General features: G+C 38.1%; 2 protein-coding genes across 2 annotated transcripts in view; both read left to right on the top strand.

The window, feature by feature from the left end:
• The window catches only part of LOC146489059 (uncharacterized), a 68,875-nt gene that overhangs the window by 1,907 nt on the left and 43,812 nt on the right, over window positions 1–23,156 (top strand). The window contains exons 6-9 of the mRNA XM_085110283.1: window positions 58–89; window positions 1,365–1,410; window positions 6,201–6,249; window positions 7,912–8,034. Coding sequence (XP_084966409.1) covers window positions 58–89; window positions 1,365–1,410; window positions 6,201–6,249; window positions 7,912–8,034 — 250 coding nt within the window. The remainder of the gene's footprint in view (window positions 1–57; window positions 90–1,364; window positions 1,411–6,200; window positions 6,250–7,911; window positions 8,035–23,156) is intronic.
• LOC146489061 (uncharacterized) lies at window positions 19,982–22,947 on the top strand. Its single transcript, XM_085105945.1, has 3 exons — window positions 19,982–20,341; window positions 21,062–21,491; window positions 21,926–22,947. Exons 1-3 carry the CDS (start codon window positions 19,997–19,999, stop codon window positions 22,945–22,947), a joined length of 1,797 nt encoding a protein of 598 aa, XP_084962071.1. The 5' UTR covers window positions 19,982–19,996.

Here is a 23,156-nt window from a genome sequence, read left to right as displayed (position 1 = left end):
CAAGAACATTTAACTAAAGAAAGCTGTTTAATATTATTTTTTTTATATCCCTTGCAGGAAGGAGAGGCGCAGATAGCTGAACAAGAAAGGTGAATGGTTACAACATTGAAAACAGTTTCATTTTGATAATGAACTAATCAGAGTAAGAGTATCCAACAGTGTTCTTCTTGTCAACCCGCCATAGCCCGTAAGCAGCACTCTAAAAGAACACAACAGGTCTGTTCTGCGATTGAGAAAATAAACAAGCACGCAAACAGACAGGGAGAAAGACAAAATGTTTTCTGACCAAAGGGCCGTTTACACGAAAAGTAAAAAAATGATACGGACCCATTTAATCATGCATAATTATTGTAACGAAATACCCGTGCTGTTTTGGGTTCATAGGCGCCCATGGACCCAAAGCAGCACCTGTATTTCTTTAAAAAATTAAACGGGTCCGGACCATTTCTTTTTCTGTCGTGTAAACAGCCCTTAAGATGTATTTACTCTACCGTGAGTAGAACATGAGACAGCAGGGATTTTTCTAGCACTTGGTGGGCCCACCTGGTTAGTAGAGCTAAAACAATTCACACATGATCGGGTATCAGAAATGGTCCTTGTCCGATGTAGGACTGGTCTATAGTCAACAGACTAATTTCAATTTATACCTTCATATAAATTGGTCTTTAGTATCGGCCAGGTTGTGAAGACAGAGCGTTCTGTGATCCTTCGGTGCTTTAAAAGTCTTATGTAAAAATCGTAGGAGTCCTACTGCAAATTTCCTATTGAGCGTTCTAATCCGTCTTTCCCCTCCAACAGACAATTCCACTTAAATGCTATTTATGCTTTGGTTAAGATCCTGATTTTTGGTCTAAGCCCTCAATGTATTATTTTTTGCGAGCCTTTTAATGTCTTTTGTCCAAGCCATGTATTGGAGTTAATCGTTTATCAGGTCAGTGAGCGAAAAACAATTTCTCGGCTGGGGCCCGTTTCTCGAAAGTCCCAGTAACTTACCGGGCCCGATAAGTAAATTTTTTTAAATGTTTTTTCGCCGATTACACAGCGATTACAGACATGGTACTTGGCAATGTTTTCACAGAATTGTAAGATTTTATAATTTAGTATTCAAAGCTAACAAAAATTGACTTCTGCTAAAAAACATCTATCACAGACACTTATCGGGCCCGGTATCACCGGGTCTTTCGAGAAAAGGCCCCCTGAAGATACAGAAAGTATTACTTTTTCCAGTGCATCTCAATGCATTTTTGTTCGTTTATACCCACGTCTAACGAAAACACAATCCCTGGCTAAATGACAAGGGTATAAGGTCTAGTCATGTAAAGTAAAGCTTCGTTATGAATTTATTTATTTATTTTAAATTACAGACACAATGCCGAGATTGAGAGAGAGTTTGCTATCTGGCGCCTGGAGGTAAGAATCTGCTAGTAAATTCAGTGGACACTCGATATAAAGAAGCCTTTACAATGTGTCCCCGGTATATATAACGAGGATATTCTTCAGCCTGGCCAAGGTGACAGTAAAATGTATGAAATAGAAACCCTAGTCGTCGTCACAATCGTCATCGTTATCATCATCATCCGTCATCATCATCATCATCATCATCATCATCATCATCATAACGTACCTCAGTACAGTCAACTCTCTTTATTACGGACACCCTCAGGACCGCGAGTTAGTGTCCGTAATGGCGGGAATTTTTGTCAGTCAAACGTCTGCCGGGGATAAAGCTGCTGTCCGTATTATCGGGGGTGTCCGTAATCGCGAGGTGTCCGCAAGGCGAGAGTTGACGGTATTACGAAATCCTCCGTAAAACCACACTCGTATATATAATCACTCTCGTTGGTGATTGCAAAACATTTTTGCTTTGCAAAGCAAGAATTGCCACGGCCTCTTGTGAATGCCAACTATTTGCTGTTTCCATATTCGATATTGTGTCGACCCAATTTCCACCATGTTTTACAAACATTCCTTTAGCAAACAGTGATCGCGTGCGCAATATCCGTTGCTTGAAAGGTTAACAGTCTTCCGAACCTTCGCAAATTTATAAGCCCACAGACATATTTGGCCCGCGGTATGTAACAACATCCAAGAGAGATGGCACCTTTCAAAGAGGTTCGTCGTTAATGCGGTAAGACATTCAAAGAGAACAGTTTCTTTTATGATCAAATAGAACTCCTCTGGACCCTCTGGCTCAAATTTAAAATCTTCCCTGAAATAAAGAATAAATGTAAACACGTGACTTTCGAAATGAACTTCCTGCAAATTGTCTTGACTCCTCTTTATTAATACGTGATATTGGGGTTTAATTTCGCTTCTTATAAAGAATCTCAGTTATAACAAACACGTTTCTAATCACTTGGCACTTGGTTTTATGGGGATTCCACTCACTGTATATTTCGAAATGAACCTTATAGCCCTTGTCTAAACTCCTCTTTCTTAGCATCTTTAATGGAAGCCGGTGAAGGCGTTTGGTCAATCTCCCTGGCTACACTGTCTTTCATGTCATTTACACGGCTATTCATTTGAGTTATTTACGAATCATATCAATTAACAGCTACATTTCTTTTAGGCTAAGTCGCAGTTAAATGACCAGCAAAAGTAAGTGGTAGATGTAATGTAATTAATTTTTTGCCTTTTTGTGCTTGTCAAGTCTTCAAACAGACTCATCATGAATTCACTTATCGGCGACAACAAAATAATAATAAAAGACCTTGATAACAAATGATCAACGGTGGCTGTCAGACAGGCAGGTTTTTCAGAAATTGGAATTTTCCTCTTTTTATTCAACACAATAAACTTTATTACGATGCCTTTCATACTTTTAGATCCGATAAAACACTCCTGCTCGTTTTTTAAAAATTACTTACTGTGTCGTCAAAAAGAAATCTCGAAGACCACTCGATTTTGCTTAACCACTTATCTAACGAAGTCACCAGTTCCCCAGGCCTTTCGTGCGCTTCAACCCAAATTAACCATCGTTTCCCAAAGTGCAGCACATAATTTATCGCGGGATGTGGCTCATCATTTTACAACTTTATTTCTGCAGCAAAATCGATGAGACGAAGGAGAAAATTGCTAGCCTCCAGGCCCAGGTAAGTATACGGTAGGAAATGTACGGAATAGATACCTACCATAGACAAAAACCACACAAAAAATCTTTCAGCAAGTTAAGTAGAACGGACTCGCGGAAAGGTATCCTTAACACGAGAGATTCAAGATGCAAGAGAAGATTTGTCTTGTGGTGAACCTGAACGCAAGAGATTCTCACATCAATATGGAATTCAAAATTCGCGAGGGGTCGAGACGATCCTGATCGGATAAGTTTAGAAATTCACCGAACAAGTGCTAAGAATAACGATTACATTTCTGTAATTATCGAACGGTGTTCGGAAGTACTTTTTACTCAGACCGTTTTTCACTGCTTACCCTAAAATTCCGCTGTTTAACGCAATAGCTCAATCTTTACGGCCTGTTTACATCTCATTGTTGGATTTAAACATGGTTTGAACTCTTTTCAGCACTACACAGAACTGAGATAATTGTTTTTCTGGGAGGATGATAAAAGCTCAGTGTAATTAACATAAGAAAATAACATGACTCTGAAATTTTGTTTTTCAGATTACGCCAAAGGAGAAGAAGCCAGGTTGCTTCAGGAGGCTGTTTGGCCGGCTGTTCAGGCGTCGGGGGGCGAGGCGAAGGGAGGGGCATTACAATCCAACGAGTGATTGATTAAATTTTTGTCATTAATTTTACCTTTTCACTACAATTGAGGAAATTACATGTAGTTTCATTTTGCATTCTACACATAATTTGTTGTGCTATTAAAATGTGCACATTTATAACATCGCGGACTCAATTTGACTCGACGTTGTTATTCTTAATCTACTTACAGAAATGATTTTCAGTTAGTCCGCTATCATGTGCAATGTATGCAGATACTTGTCTCCCTATCGGTAGCTCTATAAATGGATTTAACTGAACAACGACAGACTTACACTGGATGTGAAGAATACGAAGAACCTTTCAAAGCAACCCTCATTGAGAAAAATTGAGACGCTTTTCCCAATGGGCTGAATTAAGACTCCCCTCTCCCCCCAAAGGCATAAAATTTTTTTCGGGTCACTCATCTGATCTATTCTGGTCTCCCTCCATAAATTTGTAAGTACTGTGAAATTCCGAAAGTAACGACCCCCCGAAAGTAGCGTTCCCCGAAAGTAACGTTTACAGCGAGGGTCGTCACTTTCGGAATGTTACGGGATTAAATCTACGACAATGACACTTGGGGATAGGTGGTACGTTCAAAGATGTTTCCTTTGAGGTCCGTACAAGAGAGTAATGGCATCATATGACGCGAGAATTACGTCACGATTTCAAAATGCGGGCTATCTTGGATTTCCATTGCTCAAAAACTGTTGGCACCAAATCCACCAAAAAGAGATCAAAATGAAAAGAAAAACACGAAAAGGATATAAAATCATAGAATTTACTGTAAGAAAGTTAACTTTTGTACCATTAAAAACAGGAATCTCTCTCTTTCTAAAAATCCTATCTGTAAATAATTAGTTGCCTTGGTATCATCGAATTCAGTAAACCTTGACCTACCAATGCTCTGTCAACCCCCCAGAAGGTACTAAAATACTCAAATAATTCTCATTAAAACCTTTATCATTGGATCAGGTGTAATTTCAGAGGTTTGATTGGCTTAGGGCCCATGGGATATTAGCCATATCATGCCCGAGAAATAGCGGCCATGAAATCAATAAGATCTTCTAGCAACATTTGTGCAACAAATATCCGTTCGCGCTGTAGGCATGTGTAGTAAGGGCTGATTATAGCCATCTAGGCGCCTTGCTGGGTATCTATCATCTCATATACAACGCGTAGAGCAGTATATAATAGGGACAACCTCCAACGCCAACGAAAACGTTCCTTAGAAATAAATATTCACGTTATCTTATTTACTTTGTGATTATTCCAACCCGTTCAAATTGTACAATGTGAGCGAATTATCCAAGAATTAGTAGCAACGGTGTTGAAAGCAGGAAAAGGAAAGAAAAATTCACCGTTTTGTGGCTACGTCGCACTTTTATTTCAAGACATCGCTTTTTTATGGATGTTTACAAACACTAATCAAACTGGCCACAGTTTCGAAAAAAAATTGGAGAGATGGTGCAGTAGACTATCGATACAAAGGTTATAAATCCTAATACCAGCTGAATATCTTCTTCTGTGTTATGTTTTTTGTTGAAATTTAACTTAAAGTTTTTATCAAAACACACAACTGAGGAACAATAAAGTTTTAATTAGAACTTGGTTTTAGAAGTTCCCCATGATTGAAAATTTCAAAAGAAACATCTCAATTGATAACGAAGCATAAAAAGATATCTATACATAACGTCTAAGTGGAGTCAAAATATCGGAGATATTGTTAATACAGTGTTATGCAATTAGAGCATACAACAAAACGCACTGAAAATAAAATAGCGCATTACTTGTTAAAACATCAGTAAGAAGAGATAATTTTCACTATTCAGCTTTTATTTTTCTATCGAGGCTTCATGGTTACGGCTGGAATAAAAACAGTAAGGCCTGTTTACTGAACTTTACCGTCAAAAAACTTTATTGCACAACTCTTATTCTTTAAAATTTTAAAATATTTTTTCTGCTACTGAGTCAGAGTTCAGTCAGTATGGTATCACATTTCCATTCGTTTTGATGGAGTATTTGCACCGTAAAATGTTAAGCCCTATTAGTAAAGTGTATTAATTTGCATTAGACCTCTTAGAAATTAAATTTCTTAAGCACATGCTGCGGAATTGTACCATTCATTAACCCCTTAAGTTAGCCGGCTTATCAAAGTAATTAGCTTTGAACTGAAAAAATGCGTTCTCTTCGCAGTACTTTTGTTAAAAACCAGGTGCTTTGTTTTTAGAATTAACTTCCAGCTGGGTCGGGCGCGTATAAAACCCGCAATAATCTCTCTCTTTTAAAGATGTGCGTTGTGGTTTAACCGACTGCACCTGTGATCTAACGTCCGTTCTTCTGCAAACGCAGGCATCAGAATATCCCTTCGTTTTAAAGAATGCCATGATTAATTTCAACTGGAAGGTGTGTTTTCGTTTATTTTCTTTTGGAAGAATCGCGGCTTTAAATTTTGAAAAAAAGGAAGGACTTTATGCTTCATTTGTTTTGCTTTGCAGCTGATTTTTCTTGGTGCAGTCTTGCTTCAAGTAAAGAAGTTTGTGCAGAGTGAGTAAAACGTAAAACATTCTATTAGATTAAAAGAAATTTGATAGGTCAAATTTAATTGAACACATTGATTGAAGATTGAATTGGATTTTTACCAAGCGTAAGCCTTGTGACGATTTTTGGTCAAAGAACCTGTAAGATTGAGATTTGTCCCATGAGCCTAGTTTAATGGCCTTAGCTCCCACGAGTCTCCTGTAGCTCAGTGGTAGAGTATCCGAACAAGTAATCGGAAATTCTTAGGTTCGACTCCTGATAAGAACACTCGGATTTCTTTTTACCGAGTATGCCTGTGTCTCTTTCTAGAATAATACATCATTCTCATTCATTCACCAGGCTTGAAACATACCATCACATTTATTTCATAAACCTGTAAGATTGTTTACAATGTTTTGCAGTGGATAAATGTATTGGTTCGAGTACATTTTATGCGCTTGATAGCGATATATCTACTGAATAAAGTTATCCGCTCTTTGAACAACTAGAGCCTGGACTTTAATAGATCATGAACAAGAGCTTACCAAGAGCTAATAATTACGTGAAAGAATCTTCGTTATTATTATGATAAATTGGAGTAAATTCAGACATAACGATCTGGAAGAGTACTGGTGATTAGAAGAGGAATGTCAAAATGACGTGGCTTTTGTCACTTGACTACTCCAACGCTTTCATGGAAAGGAAGAAATTTTCTTATTCTGAACCAGCTTCAAAGTGCTTATAAAAAATAGAACAGACTGATTTAAAATATAAAGCCGGGCTCAACTTTTGCATAATGATTGACCTTGTTTTTTATCGAAGGCCTTTAGAGTAGGCTAACAGAAGGAATATAGAAAATGTGCGATAGCATTTAGGTGTTTCATTTGATCGGGCCCAAAGGTCTCTTTAACACAACAGAGCATTTTCAATTATCATGCTGCGCTAATAAATTAGTTTTGAGTAATGAATGATTTATTTCTTTTATGTCCTAAATAGTTACAGTGGAAGTACATATATCACGCAGACAAACAACCTCAATTGCTGAATATGAATATCTGAAACATATATATTCATATTCATTTATTCATCCTTCACGGGTATATTACGAACCCACAATATGACCAGCTCCCAGTTGGTTTGAAAGCTCAGTTGGTGGAGCACTGCACTGTCATCGCAGAGGTCACGGGTTCGAATCCCGTTCATGCCTGAATTTTTTTCTTTTCAGCTTTCTTTTCGTAACTGCTTAAGTTGTGTAAATAACTACAAGGGTCGTTCTTTTTTTATTTAACCTACTTAAAGGGGAAGTATCATGGGGTTTTTGACCTCTTTTGTTAAAAATGGTGAAATAAGACCTTCACATAGCTACAAAATAATTCTAGAACAACGAGAGGAGAGAAATCAAGTCAATTCTTGAAAGGAACAACTCGTACTCTGTTCTAGCGCATTTTGGAAACAAAAAATATAATACGAAAACTTGAAAAACATTAGCCTAATATTTTTCAAGTTTTAATTCATTCCGACCTACTCCGTCTCTGGCCAGAGGCACTAATCGACAGTTTTATTGCACTGGGGTGATAATTTAAAACAAAACTAGACAATTATGTTTTGTTTCTGTTGTCAGATTTTTGGGTTTTGAAATGACATCATATTTTCGTGATACTTTCCCTTTATTGACTGATTTCGTTATAGGTTTTGATGAATGCGCACGAGGATCCCACAACTGCCACCAGATGGCAAAATGCACCGATTTGCCTGAAGGGTTTTCCTGTGCCTGCAAGAGCGGCTTTCATGGTGATGGGGTTCAGTGTACAGGTACAATGATGTTACATTCTTAAAAAGTCTGACACCGATCTTATTTTATTTTATTAGCTTCGCCTATTACATGATATTCATTGTCCTCAAGTTTTTGAATTGGAGTAATTAACAATCAAAGGTTGAATTTTGGACTAAGAAATGACCTTTGTCCTGACTAATGTTTTCTAGAGAAAAATGGACGATCGTTCCAAACGTGAAGGGCTGGAGATTTTTAATTTTTATTATTATTATTATTATTATTAAAAAAAAGTTTTTGTTAGATGTTTTCTCTTAAAACCGTCGCCTACCTGTCAAATCTTTGCTTTTTTCACGAAAACGGTTACGTGACAAGTCATTTGATATATAGCACCACTTATTATGCTTAGAAATGTTAAGGTTACTCCAAACCTTCGCGGGTGCCTTCCCGAAAAAAATTCGTACGCGCGTTGTTTTTTAGGAAACCACCACAATCTATATATCGATAAAAAGCCTATTTAATGCAAAATTCGATAAAATTATAAGCTATTTTGGTTATTCCTCTGCTAAGGCGAAGGAAGCCGGTAAACAGCAAAATGACAGAGCGCCATTCCGTCGAATTAATCGGGTATCAAACGTGATCTCTGACGAAATGTAGCTGCACAGTGTTAATCACAAATCATCAATCTCTCAAAGGGTGTGAGCATTTCCCTGTATTCCTATTGGTTTTCTTTTAATATATCTGTCAAGTTCCAGTAAAAAAGAATTTGCAAACGTGTTGCTTTCCGAGGCCGCCTGGAGGGAAGTATTTGATTTAAAAAAAAATGCCGACACCCTTTTGTTCCTTGTTGTTCAGTTAACTTTCGGGCCAAATTTCACGAAATTTCGTCAATTCTTCATACCCTATTAATTCATTTGAAGAGGAGGCATCTTGCAGAAATCGTATTGCGAGTTTTCGCCTTCTAAAGATTTAGAAGCATGTCACGCCTTCTCGGAGAATTATGTCAGCACCGGGCTCACACTGTGAGCCGCCAGCCAATAACATAGTAGAACCCCTGACGTTCACAGGAAGCAAAATGGTGCTTCGCGGGAAAGTTATAGTTTTTCAGTCATGTTTTTCCCAGTTAGCTTCTGCGAGCACGTTTTCGGTATTACCTAGGGGAAAAACGTTTAACAAAAAAGAAACGAAAAGAAAAGAAGATAAACCGACAAGCAAGCGCCAATGCAGCATCATAGGGAGGCACTAGTGGCCGACATGAAAGCTATCGGGGAAGTTTTGCTTGGGCTCAATAACATTGCAAGTCTGCGAATTCTTGGTTTTCATGTGACGTCATAAAAAACTGAAATTCATAACAAAACGCAATTTTGGGTTTTTATCTTCATCGCATAAAAGAAAATATAAATTTCAATCGGCTTGCTTGTTTTCAGCAGGATAGCATTCTTCGTTTTGAAAATAGAGCAGTTTGAATTTTAGATTTTTGCGTACTGCGTGACAGAAGGATTCAGCTGCTCTAAACATGTCACGTACATGAAAACATCGATTTGCCTCGTGTTTTTTTAGGTCTGATCAGCTAACATGTAATAGAAACGTCTATGTCAATGTGTGAAAGTTCAGCAGGGAGAAGAAAGGCTTTGAAATAGCCAAAGTGAACTCCAGATGTTTTTGCTGGTTTCCGGCCGCCATGTTGGTGTCCACCAACATGGCGTCCCATACTAAACTCTGTAATTTTCTGTGGTACATTTTCTCGAATAACTCGATTATGAGATATCGCACAGCCCCGTGGCTTTCACACGTTGTTTACGTATCACTCTTCTCCAAAATATCAATTTCTTGACTTTATCTATTGAATGGTTGAGGATTTAATTTTTTACTTGCGTGACGATGTGTGAGGTGAAAACCACCAATTGATGAGCGTATTTTGGTTTATAAACCAAGATGTGCTACTAGAACCCCCAAAGGAAATCTCCTACACTTAACCAGGCTGGACGATGTAATAAATGAGGTTTAAAAGCATGGTTTTATTTTTATTATTTGTTGAATATGTCGAGAGATGCGACTTTTTAAACCGTTTTGCCGGGTTACACGTTAATGAGTGACGCATAATTTCATACGCGTTCCACATGATAAAAACTCGCTTCCATTTTTCAATTAAAAATGAAGTTCTTATGAACAGTCTTTTATAGAATATTGAAACAACAATATATAAGGTTTTTAAATTTAATGAAAGTACATTTACAGCAATAACAACATAAGAGTTGCACAGTTTCAAGGTGAAATCAGTAAAAAGTACAAGTGCGCAGCGTGAATCGTGAACTTGTAAACAAAACTGGAAACGAAAGTTTATCGAATATTTTTCAATAAAAGGCAAACGCGCATAATAATATCTCATTGCATCTCATAGCACATTTCAATAGCTTTATTTTGGCGCAAGAACGAGAATTTTACGATGATTCAAACCCGAGCTATAGATTTTTGAACATTTTACATCTTAATTATCACGTAACACGCATCAACAGGGAGGCCGTTACGCACACTGGAGATGTAAGAAAAACTAAACGTGTAGCTACTTTCAGTAGTACGTTTTCAAATAGTTTATTAAACAACGTTTTAAAGCATGGTTTTCTTCTGTTCAATAGTTCAAAAGATATGAATTTTCAAACTTTTGGTTACACGTTAATGACTGACGCATAATTTCCATGCGTGCAAGATAATAAAAAACTCGCTTGAATTTTTCAAATGAAAATGAAGTTCAAATCGACATTCTATTATACAAGATTGAAAATAGAATATATAAGGCTTTCAATATCAATTAAACTACATTTATAGCATTAAAAGGATAGTGGTTTCCCACTTTTCAAGTTGAATCAGTGAACAGAAGAAGTACGCCTGTGTCTTTTCAGTTGTAGCATCGCGTTTTTGAGTTCTCTTTCGAGGAGCTCGTTTACAGCTTTCTCAGGAGCCTTCATATGTGCAGTCCACGAAACATTGCTCACTGGTCTAGGAAGATTCAAGATAATTAGCACCTTCTGTGCTGCAAAGTGATAAGAAATTGACTTGCCTATTTCCAAAACCACAGCACTCAAACTCGAGTGTAAACAAAAAATGCTAATAAGTTGAAATGAAGCCGTTGCCGCGAAAAGGTCGCTGGGGAGTCCACGCCTTACAGAGATTATGTCACCTTGAAAACTTATTAACTTTTTTACGAAAATACCTTTTTCTCAATGTTCTCGCGCGTGTTTTAAGATTTGAAATAATTTGTTTTTGAAAATGTAAGTTTAAGTAATTAACTTTAATTTGATCGAAAAATAAACATTCGGCAAAAAGTAGCCCTTCGAAAGTTTGGAGTAACCTTTAGGATGATAAGACCGTTCAGTTCAGTGTCATTCAATTTGTTAAAGTTAGCTTGATCGCTCCTACTTGAAACAGCTTTACACTGCCAGTAATAATACCGGTTTAAGCAACGCAAGAATTAATGAGCGTGTTTCAGTCTTTTTCGCACTGCTCGAAGGGCACTTTCAAAAGCAGCGGATAGTCCGACATAAATATTAACCATCGTTGTTGAAATGGAATAATTTTTTTGATAATAATTATAATAAAAAATTGTAAATAATCCAATTTTTTAATGAAAGCTATATATTGAACAGGATTTTCCAGCGGCGGGGTGTTTGCTTCTCGATATCATGTAAAATTACACTTTGCACGGTGTTCCTGCACTTCCGTCATCTTTGTCGTCATTGGGAGTGAAAACTTTCGATTTACAGTCGCATTTTTGTCAAATTTGGTGAAATCTTTGGTTTGCATCTCAAAGATCCTAAAACCATGGTCACCACTCAGTCTTGGTGGTTTTCTGTCTCTTTTGTGTCATACGTTTGCGAAGAAAAGCGATTTTTCTTGCACACAGAAAAGGAATTTTCTGTTTTACCGCTGCAATCCACGACATCCGTGAGTCCGATGCTCGTTCCAATTTTCCTTAAGGCCTGGTCGCTCTGGTTACTCAACATACGCCTGGCAGTTTTGACGTTGTCTTCAACTGCGCTTTCGTCTCATCAAACCTAAAACAAACTATTTGGGGTGAAAATCAGTTGTTATTGAAACGAGAATAGGTAAAACTCGTTGTAGAATTCTTAGAATATTAAATTAGAAGAGGATGAAGAGAGAAAACGGTCAAAATCCGTCGTCTCGTGGACATGGACAGTGTAAAGAGATTTGGTCCATCGGGCCATGATTCACTCCTTCAGATCGAGGAACCGGAAATTGTTCAGGTTAGTTAGTCTGCAGTGGTTTTCTTTATATGTCGCATTTTCATTCGGTTTCAGTTCAATTCAATTCAATTCAATTTCATTCACACCTATTCGACTGAAATACAATTTATTTTTATGGTAAGAAAATAAACATGCAGACCATGCCTGCTTGTTTGCGTTTAGTGATATCTGTTTGTTTCAGTCCTTTTCGAGGTTGAGTGTACATTCTTCAAGATCGTAGTATTCCTAAATCCTTCACAGCTAATTCAATTAACGTTGTCGGATTTCAAAGCGTCAAGCTTACATGAGAAGACCGACAAGTGGTATGGAATTAGCTGAGGGGATAGCTGTAAATCTTGTAATTAGGCTTAGATTACCCTCATTACCTTGTTGTCTTGCCATGTAGGCTCTCAGACAACATAAATTGAAATACATGTAGTGGAGACTGTCAGGGCTAAATCACTTATGTCCAGGATCGACCTTGTTAGCAAGAATTTGCTAGCAAATTAGTTTCGCAATTGTCGCAAAGAAAACGGCTATTAGAAAAGTATAGAAGAAATAGCAAAAATCGCAAAAGTAACAAGACATTTTCTTGCCATGAGAAAAGACTGAGTAACAAATATACCAAAAATCGCAATAATAACAAATGTAACAAGATTCAACACTTAGAAGAACATGAAGGATAGAAGGGCCCCGGAATGTCCGCAAATATCGCAAACATCGCAAAAATAACAAGGATTTTTTCTTGCTAGCAAAAAGCATTAATTACAAATATCGCAAAAATCGCAAGAATAACAAATGTAGCAAGATTCAAGACTGAGAAGAAGATGAAGGCAAGAAGGGGCCCGAAATGTCCGCAAATATCGCAAACATCGCAAAAATAACAAGGATTTTTTCTTGCTAGCAAAAAGCGTTCATTACAAATATCGCAAGAATCGCAAGAATAACAAATGTAACAAGATTCAAGACTTAGGATAAAATGAAGGCAAGAAGGGCCCCGAAATGTCCGCAAATATCGCAAAAGTAACAAGGATTTTTCTTGCTAGCAAAAACCCTTTATTAGAAATATCGCAAGAATCGCAAGAATAACAAATGTAACAAGATTCAAGACTTAGGATAAGATGAAGGCAAGAAGGGCCCCGAAATGTCCGCAAATATCGCAAATATCGCAAAAGTAACAAGGATTTTTCTTGCTAGCAAATTCCGTTCATTACAAATATCGCAAGAATCGCAAGAATAACAAATGTAACAAGATTCAAGACTTAGGGGACGATGAAGGCAAGAAGGGCCCCGAAATGTCTGCAAATATCGCAAAAGTAACAAGGATTTTTCTTGCTAGCAAAATCCATTCATTACAAATATCGCAAGAATCGCAAGAATAACAAATGTAACAAGATTCAAAACTTAGGGGACGATGAAGGCAAGAAGGGGCCCGAAATGTCCGCAAATATCGCAAAAGTAACAAGGATTTTCCTTGCTAGCAAAAACCATTCATTACAAATATCGCAAGAATCGCAAGGATAACAAATGTAACAAGATTCAAGACTAAGAAGAAGATGAAGGCAAGAAGGGGCCCGAAATGTCCGCAAATATCGCAAATCCTTGTTACTTTTGCGATATTTGCGGGGATTTCGGGGCCCCTCTTGCCTTCAAGTTCTTTTAAGTCTTGAATCTTGTTATATTTGTTATTCTTGCGATTCTTGCGATATTTGTAATGAACGGTTTTAGCTAGCAAGGAAAATCCCTGTTACTTTTGCGATATTTGCGATATTTGCGGAGATTTCGGGGCCCTTCTTGCCTTCAAGTTCCTTTAAGTCTTGAATCTTGCTACATTTGTTATTCTTGCGATTTTTGCGATATTTGTAATGAACGATTAATTTTAGCTAGCAAGGAAAATCCTTGTTACTTTTGCGATATTTGCGATATTTGCGGAGATTTCGGGGCCCTTCTGGCCTTCAAGTTCCTTTAAGTCTTGAATCTTGCTACATTTGTTATTCTTGCGATTTTTGCGATATTTGTAATGAACGATTTTAGCTAGCAAGGAAAATCCTTGTTACTTTTGCGATATTTGCGATATTTGCGGGGATTTCGGGGCCCCTCTTGCCTTCAAGTTCTTCTAAGTCTTGAATCTTGTTATATTTGTTATTCTTACGATTCTTGCGATATTTGTAATGAACGGTTTTAGCTAGCAAGGAAAATCCTTGTTACTTTTGCGAAAATAATTTGCTAGCAAATTCTTGCTAACAAGGTCGATCCTGGACATATCTCGGCTAAATAGTAGGCTGGGGTAATACAAAGTATACGATAATGTGACAAAAATAAAACCAAATGAATTGGGCAAAGGCATTTGTGCAATTTGCAGCACATTTTGCATTTGAAATCAGCTTCATGTAAAACCTTCATTTATTTACATATAAATGGTCTGAAATCTCAATGTCCAGCACATATGTTGTAGGTTAAAGTGAATCCAGGTTAAAATGATTTCAACCTAGGTTGATTTGTATTTTCACTTTCTTAAGGTTGGGTAATTTACATCTCAAACAAAGGAAAATACAAATCAACCTAGGTTGAAATCATTTTAACCTGGGATTCATTTTAACCTACAACACATACATGTATATCTGCAGTCAAAATGCATACGAAAATTTCTACATTGTCAGAATACTTTGGCACTGAGGAACATAATTTCAGCTCGGATTTGTTGCTGTTCTCTGTAGCGTAAAGCTCATCGCTGTTGTGTAGTCATTTACTACTTAAGTGAGGAGACACACACTCTTCCATTGCTTTCTATGTAATAACCTTTATTCACTAAGCAATTATCTATATTGGAGTACAATCATTATTCTACTTCAACTCAGTAACAGTACTTTCACATCATGCTGTAGCATGCAGTAGTTTCACATAAGGTAACAGTAACACATGTCCTTGTTACTATAATAGTAATCAATACACTACATCCTTCCCGGGCAATGCTCAAGGAATGAGCAAAGAATACAACTAGAGAATTACTAAATCACGGAATCAATAATATACGAAATTATCGTGATCTTTGGTTGACTTAACTACTCGTCCTGACTTAGTGGTAACGACGTCCTCGTTCTGAGTGGCTTGCTTGTCAACATGACCAGAAGGCTTAGTGTTGTCACAAGCGTCAGAAGCTGTCGCACCGGACTCAGTAGAGTCTTTGGACTCTTTAGTTTCAGTACCAACTTCTTGTTCAACAAGATCAGTAACATACTCACTAGGCGCATACTTTAAGAGTGCCTGACTGTAACTTTCGAGAATCGCTGGCCAAGCTTGAAAAATCGAAACTCCTGATAATTTGCCTGAAGTTTACTTTTGGGGAACTATCTTCGAAAATATTATTTGAATGTTCTGGAAATTTTTTAGTTTTCGAGAATTTTGGAGAAAACGAAATAACGGGTTTTGCCTCATTAATTATGCAAAAATCTCACTCAAAATTAGCCAAGTTCAATACGCTTGTGTTGAAACAGTACGCAACGCTAGAAAGCGAGGTCGATTTTGAATAAGAGCATAACTCACCTACTTTCTATCAATGGGACCTATGTAAACTTTTGTAGAACTTTGGAGGGTTTTATGGCTCTTTGAAAAATTGACATTTTGAGGACTTCGCGATGAGGCGAAAATTGAGTAAGTTTGAAGGTTTAAAATGCATCTTGGTATGTCAGGTATCGACTCGAGAGGAACATTGTGATAAAGCTTGGGTCTTCGTCTTTAATAATACGAAATAAAAAATCTGGGCAATCAATGCACGCGCTGACGAAAACCAAAGTTAGCGAGGCTTCGTTAACAAATTTGCATAATTCGCAACTGTTGAGAAAATGCTATGTTGTGGCGACTCGGTGAAAACATTGACCCAGGCTATCTTCAAATGGTTATTTTACCCCACATTGCATTTGTCTGTTTCTCTTTCTTGTTTTAATAAGGTGTTAGAAAAGGTCGGGAAAAAAATGCGTGATCGGAAAAGAAAATATTCGTCAAATTCTGGTGGGAAATTTGCATAATGCAAATCTTCCAATAAATCTTTCTGCAAAGGAATCTGATTGGGAAGGTTTCGTGAAGAGACCATTTGACCGAAACACCCCACATAAAAGGAGTCAAAACAACGTTGAATAATTCGATTTTAACCAATTATTGTCGAATCTTAACCTTTTAATTAATAGTGCCAAAGTGATACTCGCTATTGCGTTATCTGCGTCACGTCAGTAGCTGTCGATAAGTCTTAGAATATAATGCCCACAAACCTGAACTTGTGCTGCGAAATTGCCAATTACAATAGGCATTGCGTGTAGACAGTGTCACTGAGATATCCGTGTTTCTGTTGTTGACATTCGACAAAGATAAATGCATGCCCTACAGCCAATGTGGACTGTAGGTAGGTTATTATTTTGTTAAACGGAAATTGGCACACAGGTTTTTTGAAGCGTGTATCCGTGCATGTGTGACATTTCATACCAGTAATTACGTGTAAATATGGCGTGCCAGCTGACATTGTTTTTCAGCAATCTCGTTCCCAGAGCCCACGTGTCTTTTGGTCAGCGCCAAGACACGGAGCTCTGGAATAATCAATTTCCGGAACGATCTTGATTGGCTACTCGATTTATCAAACTGCTCATGCGTAAACTCCCGGAAGTAAAATTGCATGTAAACAACATCAGAACAGCTGAGCGCGAATTTACAAATATGGCGCAAAAAACTCCAAATAAACTTGTTTCAAACACGAAGATTTGTCGCTGCTGCTGTAATCCCTTGAGTTCTAATGATCGCCCCATTTCACTTTTCGGCCAAAAGTCCCAGAGAGAAGCGATCATGGAAGGATACAATGAAATTACTGGTCTCGAAGGGAATGAAAATGACGGATTGTCACAGTTTGTATGTCGGTCTTGTGCTCGGAAAATTGCGGCATTTAAAGAATTCAGAACTCTCTGCAAAGAGTCCGATGGTAAACAGAGGACCTACCATTCAGCGAATATACGCATAAAGAGGGAGAAGAAGCTTGAAGAAAGCCCATCAGGTCCGACAGTATCGCCTTCAGTAGCTCACGCAAGCAAGAAAACCCGACCAGACCATGTAGCAAAGCCACCTGTCAAGATTCGCCTGGCTTGCCGGTTTCAGTCGGCGAGCTCTTCCACTACTGGTCTTACACCTATAGCGCCCAAACCTACCTTCCAAACTATGCAGCGTTCTGATAAAGATTCCACGCTACCAAGGGCTGACAACGACATTGTACGCAACGAGAAGGAGCGTCAAGAGTCAACTGATGCCACACGAAATTTGCCAGAATTTCTGAAACCTAAATCTGTAGACAAGGCTGGCGTAGACAGAAAACAAGGAGTTGATATTCTCTCTAGCTCTGGACTCCACAAGAACACGGTATGTTATTTGACAAATGATTTCTTTTTTATACCAATAAACAGAGGAGAAATCTCCAGTTGCAAAAATGTACACAAGACAAGAGTATTGTAATTGAATCGACAGTACGAATATTTCCATTGTGCATCATTATATATTTAATTAAATGCAAGATTTCTCTTCATTACCGCAATCCACGTGATTCAAACAATCACAAATCTATATCAACAGGTTGCTGAGCCTCCTAATACAGGGACTATTGGGGTGCTTACACCAGATGAAAAAGAAAAACTGGTTGCAAAGATAATGTCATCATCACCTCCAGCTCTGGCAGAAACCATGATGAAAATACCACTTATTAAGAGTTGCGGGAAAGCTATCATACTGCAAGATATTGATAGTCAGTGCCAAAAGCTGTGTCAGAAGAAAGAAAATCCATCTGTTCTTCGAATGACAAAGGACAGTCAAAAGGAACTAAACAAATTTCAGTGGATCTCTATTCTGACTGAAATGAAGGAAAAAGCCCCTGATGTACTGGACATGTTGTCAGCTGTGGCATTACCTAATGTGAAAGCAGATGGCAGCCAGGTACCGAGGATATGTACTGCCTATGGTGTGCTTATGAATACCAGGTATTGTAAAATACTATTTCAACTGCATTTTTTCCCAAGCCACAGTACTTCATGTTTAACCTTGCTGTTAAATATGCTAATGCCTCAATCACAATTTGATTTATGCCACTGTTTCAATATCCTATCACTCCCAGAGTGGGTGGTACATATGTTATGGTTCAAAAGGTTTTTTGGTTTAAAGATTTTCAAACCAGTTTGACTTTTATTTCCCTTTGTCTCAGATTATGGTAATGAAAACTGCATAAAGGAAAATAAAAAATAAACTGGTTTGAAAAATTTCAACCCCCAAAAAATTAAACCACAACACATACATTGGTATTACAATGGATGATGACACAATAAGTAATGCTACTTATGAGGGTCTTATGTTACATAATTTTTCATGGTCAATGAAAGTTAGCCCTCCCAATGAGCTTCTTGTCTTGGGGCAAATATTGAATGCAAATATTGTTTAAATAAAAGTGACACATTTACAATCCTTAATTCAATTTAAATATCAACAAACTAGTGGTCTATTACTAATCCTACATTCTGATTGGCTATGCTACAATAGGTCTATTAGTGACAGACCATGCCACCTAGTAGCACCACGTGTGACAAAAAGTAAATAACTTACCTCACTTCCCTCAATAATTTTTTACATAAAATGTAAAAAAATACTTGACCAACTAGTTGGTTGATACTAAAAGAATTTTGACCCTTCACTCTCAATTTGAATCATAGCCCATTCGAGCTGCAAGTCTTATCGTTCAATAGGCATAGCTACGAACAGTATTTTAGTTCATGCAAGATACCGAGTGACAGAATATAAACACAGAATAAAAAATTCAAACAGATTATTTTACTGATCCTTACAGAAACAGGGAGCTGTCCTTAGTACAGAAAGTCATTGCAGTTGTCCTTGGTTCTGGTCATGCATCTAAGAAGGTAGGCATTTGTATAATAATAACTTCATTGATAACAGTCCTCACCAGTCCTGTCATTCTCTGATATTTCACATAAAATAGTTGATGCCCTTACATTAATATTTAGTTTACAACATCTAAATGGGTTAGTTAAAATCAAAATCACTCTACTGGTGTATACAATATTTCAGTTACTGTCGATGTGAAGAAAATTCCATTCTCAGATTTTAACTGGAACCTTCAATTTCAGACATTTCAGAGATTGAATAAGACTGGTGTCACACAGAGCAGGGACAGTTTACTAAACATCATGGACAGCGTTGGTGGTGACATCATATCAGAAGTTAAGCAAGTGCTTCAAACCAACGGCAGCCTTCGCATTGTATTTGATAATCTAGACTTTATTGTCCTTGTCAACATCATATTAAAGAACCACAGAAATTCAGATATGCACTGGATAGGGTACTATGTCACATTTGATAGGATCCCATCTAGCCATCTTGACAACACTCGTCCACGTATGGCGGACATTAACAAGTTCAATAACACTGAGTACCTACTTAGTGAGGATGAGCTGTTGAAGTTGAAGAGCGACTTCACGATATTGGTAGCCAGGGTTCTGGTTCAGTTCTTCACTTGTCTGAAGCATCTAAAAAGTGCTGTTAACATCCACATACCACACAGGTAATTGTTCAAGCTTATAGTGGTTGTGTTATTAAAATTATTGTAGTGTTTCTTTCAGAAGAGCTGCATACAGTAAGTTTTATACACTGACAGCAGACAAACCAGGGGAGAAAAGGAAATTTTCATTTAATTCACTGACCCTTTGCAATATATAGGTATTCCAAAGAGATGGCAAAGAAGTCTACTGTAATTGGTCTCCCAATTGTCCCTTACAACCAGAACAAACACGCAGATGTTGTCCAGTACCTGGAATATGTTGAAGATTTCCTAATGAAAGTGTACGCTCCTGATGATGAACCCCGTGTGCCACCTGGGACCTCTGCTGAGGAAGAATCTGCCAGGAGGGAAAGAGTACTAAAAAATGTGAATGTGCCCCTATGCGGTGACCTACTGGGACGAGAACGAGTGACAGGGGCTAAGAAGACAAGAATGGGGTGTGACCTACACACTGAGCGTTTTGACAACATTACAGAGAATGCCACCTTGTGGCATGCAAAGCAGTCATTTCTTGGGGTAAGTTTTTACAATATTATATATTATATATCAACCAGAAAAAGATCCACTCAAAAGATCCACAACAAAAAGAGAATGAGAATGCAGTTATTCAAAATTACAAATGGTGACTTGTTAACTGTTTCATTAAAACCTTGTCTGTTGCTGAAAATACATGTATGCCAAACCATACTTGACAGACACTGGGTAATGAGCTTTTGCTATTTATGAGAATGTGCAAAATGTACATTTAGTTGATAAATACATGCCTGCTGGGTACTTTATGCTGCCTCATACCCAGGCCCAAAAATAAATTGGTAAAATGCCACAAAGCATTCGTATACACAGGAATCCCATTTCCCCCAATTTTTATTGCACCTGCCGGTATGAGGTGGTCATTTTTGTGTGATGCAGTCCATTAGGATTTGATTGTTTATCATGAACAAACTCAATTTAACTATGCATTACAGTAACTTATATTCATTTCCCTTGTGAAAGCCAGAAACTACAGTCAAACTGTACGTGCATCTGTATATGCAACAAACATATAGCTAACAGGCAAGACTGAAGAGATTGCATGTCAGCTCCTACAAACCTTTGTCAAATGCTGATATTTTTAAGTGCCCCTAATCTGTAAAATATTATTTCTCAGAACTAATGAGCACATAATTAGACTTCGATCAAGTCCTTGACACTACATTAATTATTACTGTCAATTTTTTTTCCTGTTCTCCCAAACAGTACATCTGGGAGCAGCTGTACAAGCCTGATGCCATATCAGGAAGAGAGCCAGGCACACTTTACCATTTGCGGCAACAGTGGCATATGAGCAATGTGTACAGCAAAGTGAAACAGAACTACCAAAGTGCTGAGAACCTTATGCTGTGTGCTACTAAGGCATACTTGTGCTGTGCGTTTATGAGTTGGGCGGGTCTAGATAGCCTTGATGGCTTAACACCCACTAAGATAAAACTCTTAGATGAGAAGGCCAGAGATGAAGAGAAGACAAAGTTTATTGAGGAGATCATTGGCAAGTTTGTAGAAGAGTTTGCTTTTGTGGAATTTGACATTGAGAAAGCCTGGAGAGAGCAGCATGAACAGAGAAATAGTCCTGCTGACCAACAAGCAACTGCCACTTCTGCTACGACTGTGGCTCCAAACTTGGCACCAGGTACATATGGTTTACTGATGTACGTATAAATGCACTGATACCAGAGTATGATATTGTCCACTTATGGCACTAGCTTTTACGTGTAGTCGAAGCATCCTTTTCAACATATTTCAAATATGCAGACAGCCTTAAAACCCTCTGATTTATCTTCCATACTTTTTATCTAGTTTTGCCAGGCTTTAGTGTACTACATGTAAGTGTGGAGATGACACTATGCATCCAATAAATTATTGAATTGAATTTTGTCCACTAAGCTAATGACACTTGCATTGATCATAAATAAGGAATAATTTATCTGTAGAATTTGCTTGTACCAACTTTGGATCCTGGGGGTGACCCTATGTGTAGCTCTGTAAACAGCCCCTTATTCATCCTCTCAGCAGTCTATAATACACATAACCTAACCCTTATTCTATTTTTGTAATACCCTGAAGGTCAAGTGGTTATAATGGTACAACCAAAGCTACCAAATGGCTATGAGGTCCTTGGAGTTGGGCAAGTTGCTGGGGCTGAAGGTCTACAAACTGGGCAGACTGTTCCTGTGCTTGTGGCAGCTGTTGAAGAAATTGCAGCAGGGATAATCAGCATTGGGCAGGTAGTCCTGTGGCCAAGAGAACATCTGGCAATCCCACGAGCAAGACGGGAAGAAACCTCTAGTGAACAGAACACACCCGAGCTACCTTCACCGATGTCTGATATTCCACCTGACACCGATGACAGGGTAATGAATTATGCATTACAATGCATACAGCTAGGTGTCATGCTGATGCAGCTCAATGACACAGAGAAAGAGGGTGATGGAGAAAGAAGTCTCATCAACTGGAAGCTGCTCATGCTGTACTTTAGATCAAGGAAGCATGGTATGAAATATGCATATGAAGCAATGAGGCTGATTACTTGTGTTAAGGGTCTCTACACCGAACAAATGGCACACCGGATAACCCATGGTCAGTTTGTCAATGTGAAGGGGGGTGCTGGAAATAACTGTGCTAATGACCTCAGGATGGAAATGCTTATTAAGCACTACAAAGTCATTTTGAAAGGCATGTGTGGCAACAAGACCCTAAAGGCTGTGGAACGAAGCAGTGCTGCTGCATATGGTTTGAACAAGATAGTCCAGAGTTATGACATAACCAGTGACATTCCTCCAGATTCAACATCACATACCCACACCAGCACAGTACAGGACATTGAGGAGATGATTACACTCTTTCACAACATAGCACCTTTTAGTAATCAGCCTGGCAGAGCTCACCGGTCATTTCCAACCATTAGCAAGAGTCCACTGGACCAACTTGATGTAGCCCTACTGCATTCCTGGCTCACAAGGCACAAGAGACGGTTAGCAAATAACTATCATGCCAATTGTGATGATGCCAGTACAGAAGATGATGAAGAACTAATCGAAGATGTTAGTGACTATGAGATAGAAAGTGCAAATGAGGATGATATGTGATTCAAAGACAGTTAATACTGTACCCTTGTACTTCAGTGTGATAATGTATAGAAATTACTAAAGCTATGTGTTTCATTATGACACAATGGCATCAGGATAAATTGGGCCTTACTGATTCTGAAGTTCCTATATACATAAACTTGGGTTCCACCAAGAGACTATTAGAAGTACTTTTGGTTCCGATCTCTATAATGCACACAGTATGAATG

This window comes from Pavona decussata, unplaced genomic scaffold, assembly GCF_977016875.1.
Source record: "Pavona decussata unplaced genomic scaffold, jaPavDecu1.1 SCAFFOLD_6, whole genome shotgun sequence".
Lineage (NCBI taxonomy): Eukaryota > Metazoa > Cnidaria > Anthozoa > Scleractinia > Agariciidae > Pavona > Pavona decussata.
The sequence above is the reverse complement of the archived record's forward strand: the minus strand, read 5'-3'. Positions and strand labels throughout refer to the sequence as shown.

Bases quoted from the DNA above. Each gene is read 5' to 3' on its own strand.
- LOC146489061 (XM_085105945.1), top strand. From the start codon at position 19,997: ATGGCAAAGAAGTCTACTGTAATTGGTCTCCCAATTGTCCCTTACAAC. The intron at 20,342-21,061 runs GTAAGTTTTTAC...TCTCCCAAACAG, and splicing joins CAAAGCAGTCATTTCTTGGG to TACATCTGGGAGCAGCTGTA. The intron at 21,492-21,925 runs GTACATATGGTT...AATACCCTGAAG, and splicing joins GGCTCCAAACTTGGCACCAG to GTCAAGTGGTTATAATGGTA.